General features: G+C 39.5%; 1 protein-coding gene across 1 annotated transcript in view; it reads right to left on the reverse strand.

Moving 5' to 3' along the window:
* The window catches only part of TRPS1 (transcriptional repressor GATA binding 1), a 180966-nt gene extending 177681 nt beyond the window's left edge, over window positions 1-3285 (reverse strand). Inside the window, exon 1 of the mRNA XM_026085703.1 lies at window positions 3276-3285. Coding sequence (XP_025941488.1) covers window positions 3276-3285 — 10 coding nt within the window. The remainder of the gene's footprint in view (window positions 1-3275) is intronic.
* Window positions 3286-6000: the final 2715 nt, after the last annotated feature.

Below are 6000 nucleotides of genomic sequence, written 5' to 3' on the forward strand. Positions count from 1 at the left end.
TTTAATGTGGAAATAACAATGGTAGCTATACACTGCTTCCCTCAAAACCAGACAAGGTGACTCTGCGTGATACACTCAACTGAAGGACACAGGCTCCTCTGCCCAACAGCTGCCCACATCAGCGAATCCTCGAAGCAGAAGGTGGAAGCTTCTGCTAAAATCAGTTTGTCATTCAAGGATAATGAATTACCATAGTGACTCCTGTACTTCTCTTATAAAATAGAAAGGAAAGACAAATCCTGAAAATCAATGGTTTCTTATGCCTGGTGAAGATACTGGCTAATTATCTGCTGATCACCAGCTCTCACAATGGGTCACTGTTGCCACTCATTACTTTTATTGAAAGTGGTGATTTGTCATCAAAGCCTATTGTAACAATATGCTTATTGCCTTATGCTTGTGCAGCAGGCTTAGGCCAGGTCTTAGTCATGGGCTTTTTTTAACAAAATAATACATTTAGAAAGATGTCTGTATTTTGTGATATGCCACTGACTAATGTTTGCACAAGTAGACGCACAAGCAGACAAATAGCAAACTGAGTCAAAGGTCTCTGAACACTGTGATGTTATCCATCAATATGCTGCAGCAACAAAAAGATAAATGAAAATATACATTAATGTTCAACACGCTCAAGTAGGACCTCTTTGTTAAGGGATAGTAAAATTAATACTTTTACATTCATATATATTACACACCCACACACAAACATATCATGCACATACTGTGCTTGAACATCAATCATTTTTGCCAGAATAATGCAGCAAAAAAAATCATTAATTCTCAGTGTCTCAGCTTAATATATGTCTAATACTTACCTCTCTCACAGGAGTGTTGTGAGGCTTAATTAATTAGTGACTGTAAAGCACTTTGTGATCCTCTAATGAAAGGTGCTACATAGCACAAAGTATTATTAAAATCATTAGGACCACAAAAAAGCCCTGTGGAATTCCAGCCTACACTGTCTGTTGGGGTTGGGAGTGATCTTATTATTAAAAGGAGACCATCAGACTAATTTTCATAATTTTTTCAAGATCTTTTTTTCCCCTTTTACTGTTGTGATAGCACGTTAGAAGCTAGAAATTTAATCTTATCATCTTAATAACACACACTCATGTAGTTTGTTACTGCAGGGCTAGAGAACAGAACAGGGCTTTTGGCACTCATCTGGCTTTCCCTTTTAAGAAAAAAAAAAAAGTGAGAGACCTATTTTGACACCTTCCCACACTCCACCCCATCAGGACAGCTGATCATGTGAGATCTCAGGATATTCACTCCAGCCGCATGGGAAAATACTGCTGTGGTTTTAATTTCTCTCTCGTTCTTTTTTTCTTTTTCTTTCACAGCAAAAAAACAAGACACAAAACAAAACCCAGCTTATTACACATAAATGTGCTACAAAGACTGTCTGCTGTGCTTTAGACAAAAAATCTCTTAAGTGTCCAAAGTGTCTGGCTCTCTCCAAGCGTATAAAGTCCTAYATGATCTGAAGTCTTCCTGCCTACATTTTCCCCACTCTCCCCTTATGTAATTGTAAAGCAGCTATAAAGCTCTAAAGCTAGAAAGTTCCTGTCTTGAGAGGGTAATTTTCTGGAAAACTGTTTTCAGAGAGGGCTCCTTCCTCTTGGTGCCCACTCTGCACCCAGCCCTCTGCAGGGGTCTGCCCTGACTGGCCCAGATCCGTAGGGCGCAGAGCAAGAAAGTCAACCAGCTAATCAGGATAGCCCAAAGTTCAAAGCCTGGTATGCTTTCTAATTTAAGTATTTCTCAAAAAAAAAATAAAAATAAAAACAAAAATCTGTAAATACACTGGATATTCCAGATGAAATTGCCCTACACTGCCCTCCCGGGGAATTCCAAACTTTGCTCCCAGCTTTACATTAGGCGCAAGTCATCCCAAGACAAAGGACACAGCGGTACAGGATCGGCTAAAGCTCCTGGCTTTCCAACTCCTTTGTGAATGCTTTAATGATGAAATAACAAAAAAGAAATGTATATCGATTCCAATACCCACCATCTTTGGCCATGACACAGAGCTAGCAGCAGTCATACGCTACATTTCTTTCACAGCTTTTCTTTACGGTTCTCAGAGCAAGCATGGCTGGAAACAGCTGACATACGGTCTTCACCTTTTTCTGCCAAGAAGGAAGGGGAACACTAGCCACTTTTTTGCAAGGAACTCAAGAACCAGGCCCTAAACCAAGGGTGGGCAGAAATAGCTTAATTACAAGCAACTCGCTCTTCAACAAGACCACTTCCTCCCTCTTTGCAACATTTTCTTCCAATGTACCGCGGAAGAAGGCTGTAAGACAAGCGATGTCACGGCTCTAAGAAAACTGGCAGACTAACACCAAAGTCCTTTTTAAGCTCTACACATTTTTCTACAAACCGTACAGCTGCATAGCCAGTCTTTTCCTGTGATGGCTTAGAGCAGAGCAGGCCTCCTCGCATCAGTAAAATCTGGCAGGATCAGACACTTTGCTTGGTAAAAATGTATCTACTTGATATTCCACTCTGCCTGCTCCACTGAAATTATGATAGCTTAATCAGTCCAGAAAACACAGGGAAATATCCATGCCTTATACATCTTCCTGGTAGAAGAGTATTAAAGCAAAATGCTATTGTTTTCACCCCCTTCTCTTCCACTTCTGCATTTTCAGACTCTCCAGTTCAGTCACTGATCACTGTTTTACCAAAAACTTTTTGCAATTTTTTTTCAATTAAGTTTACAATAAAGAAGTAAGTGAAAAAAAAGCTGCATTCAGTCATGCTCATTCCTATTTAAATTTACTTTCCCAACATTGACCATTCTCAAATCTCTAAAGGTGCACTTTTGGACATCTTAAATCCCGTTGAGACAAAAAATGTCATCACTCTCAAACAACTCTCATCAAATAAATCCCTGATTAATTCACATCAAATTAATTCAAAACTATCTTTTCTATTACCATATGCTTCAGAGCACAGCACATATTAGTAGTCATGTAACCATCGGAATAAATCTAACCTTTTCTATGGGATAAAATAGACAATTTGCTCATTTCAGAGAGTTTAGGAGCGGCATTTCAAAATAGATTGTTTGAACCTACTTCCAGGCACTTATTTCATTTTAAGCTCACTGCCAGGGTAATCATGCAGTCACTTTCAGAAGAAACTGAAGTCAAAAGGTGATTTGCCTGGAGAGGCCACGTGGGATGGAATATTATGCTACCTCTCAACCAAAATCAGAGATCCAAAACTGCTTCTTTTATTAAGGCTGCTTGATCACTCCAGCCTGCTGCTCTGCATTTATTTCCAGCTTGTTACAGAGGGTTTCCTCCTACTCCTACCAGACCTCCGTGGCCATTCTGTCCTACAACAGGGGAGCCTAAGAAGGCAAAGATTGCTTTGCCCTGGCTTCCAGTCAAGCATCTAAAAATATTCTATAAACATAACAACCTATTAAACCTCAAAGAACCTGGTGAAGCAGGAAAATTATTGTTACTGCCATTTTACAGATGAATAAAATGATCTACAGAGAGATGCAAAAATATGTTCAAGGTGACGCTCAGGCAAGGTTCTCAGCAAGCAACTGAACCTGGTTTGTCTCGACTTCCAGGGCCATTTCCCTCTCCTGTATGTATTTCAGTGGAGAGAATGTCAACCTAGTGCTTGGCAAAAGGCCAAGATCCTGTAATTTAATAAGGTACAGAAAGAGCACCTTGTACAAAAGTCTAAATGCCCCAATTTATCATGACAGTTATGAGATAAGCTGACATTTTATTTGTATGTAAATTAGTTTCCAAAACAGCATAAAAAAGCCACACTTTAACAGAATATTGTGCCTTTGCTTCTCTGCCCTGCATGTATCTAAACCCAGCTTTGTGTATTAAAGGTAGTTTAATTTTTAGGTATTGATGCTGCTTTGCATGCTCCCTAATCTGTTGTTATTGTGCTGCAGAGAGAATCCAGCCTGATTTGCTTACTGCAATCAAATAACTTACTTATGCCAGTACTGACACCTCCTGTGAGAGACACTGCCTTGCCATCCTTACTGAATTTTCTGGTTATTATATTAATTTGGTGTGGTTCCACTTTGTAGAATTGTAGAGCATTCTGCATTAGATCAGGGCCAGAGGTCCATTTAGTCTGGTATTCTGGCTTGGATAGTGGCCAGCACCAGACGCTTCAAAGAAGGTTCAACTGCCGTTGGACACATACAGAATCACCTACCTCTGTGAAAAATAAACCCCTCCTAATCCTCAACACTTAGACAGTGGCTTACCTTCTGAAGTGTGAGGCTTTATATTCCTTAAATATCTCTCACATTCCACAATTTGTTGTTATATAAGTCCATATATCCCTGCTTCCCATAAAAGTTCCCAATATCTATTTGAACATTATGATGATCCTGGCATCAGTGATATCTTGTAGCTATCGGTTTTACAGTCTAACTATGAACTAATCAAGCGAAGATTTTCAGCATTTTGAATTTGCTGCTTTTCAGTGGAACAGCATTGTCCCTCAATCTTGCAACTGAAGATCCTCCAGGCTAGGCTGCTGGTAGTCTGTCACATGCCCCCTATTCATCCCGTCTTTATGGTAAACAACCACTGCCTTTCCTACCTCTTCCTCTAGTAGGTGTGGCAATCTCATCTGCTTCAAGGTCTTTTCAGCCAAAGAGTCAACCAGTGTTCTTTTTAATCCAAATGTCCTTTGAAGACAATGAGAGTTTAGGGTTTGCAAATGACTCAGAATTGAATCTTAGCTGAATGTTTTGGCAGCGGCAAGCACGGCGCTATGCTGAGATGAAGAGCAAGGAAGGAAGGTGACCTCCTGGCTCCTAGGCAAGAGCAATCAGGTATGGATACAGGTGACTCATTTGTTCTTTTGCATTAAGTATACAATGGGGTGAGCCTCTTTCCCTTGAAGCTAATGGCAAAAGCCCCACTGACTTTGAGAGAGGCATGACTGAGATGTGTGGTTACTTTCTGCTGGGTGAGGTCTCTGATATTACAAAAAAGCATCAAAGTTCCTTTGCCCAAAACTTCAGTCAAATGCAACCAAAAATTATTAGGGAGAAGGGGAGAAGATGGAATAGAAAAAGAGGATGGTTTTGGCTGGCATTCCAGAAAAGTTCAAAAAACTCAGTTTCAAAGTAGAGGCAGAAAAAAGAGCTGAAACAGGGTTGAAATTTTAGCTGGATCAAAACTAAAAAGGGAGAAGAAGGGAGAAGACTAGAGCCTGGAACAGCAACAGCAATATTAAAGCATCACCTGAAAGGGCATTATTGCAGTATTTTTCCAGCCAGGTTAGAATCAAGATGAACATGAGCTTGCAAAAATGCCTTCTCTGTTTTTTTTTTTTGTTTGTTTGTTTGTTTTTAACTTTTGGCATGGGTTTTCAGACAGTCATATAGGTAAGACAGGGCAACCAAGGGCAGCAGGAGTTGAGCCCGCTTACATCAAAGCAGGCTTTGGCTTTGGCTACGGCTACCTATGCAAACTGAACCTTCAAAGGTTCTGATGTTCCCCTATTGTTTAGTTTGAATCTTGTCTAAGCTTGCTCAAGAGAACCCACATTCAGAAGTATGGGAGAAGGGAAAAAGAACACACATTTTCCAAACTGTGATTTCAAACAAAACAAGAAAAATGTAAATCTACATGCTGTAGGGTAATACTGGTAAGCGTGGCTAGCTATTGTTGCTCCATGCTTTTCAATTTCCATATATTAGCATTCATTGCTGACATTATTAAATCCAAAGTTATTTGGATGCTTTGATCAGCAAATTGAATCTTGAGTCTATATATGATGCACCTATATTCACATAAAGTTTACAAAACTATTATATTTCCCTATTCTAACTCTTCCCCCCACATGCTGTGAGTTTCCATATATCCCACAGCCATACATTCCAAACACACACTATTTTATTTAGTCATATATTCAAGAATTTAGATAAAAAGAAAAGCAATAGAAAATGTTTGGCAATCTCTATATAAACAGTTTCTATACATTTAGGTT

This window comes from Apteryx rowi, unplaced genomic scaffold (genome assembly GCF_003343035.1).
Source record: "Apteryx rowi isolate R43461 unplaced genomic scaffold, aptRow1 scaffold_670, whole genome shotgun sequence".
Classification (NCBI taxonomy): domain Eukaryota; kingdom Metazoa; phylum Chordata; class Aves; order Apterygiformes; family Apterygidae; genus Apteryx; species Apteryx rowi.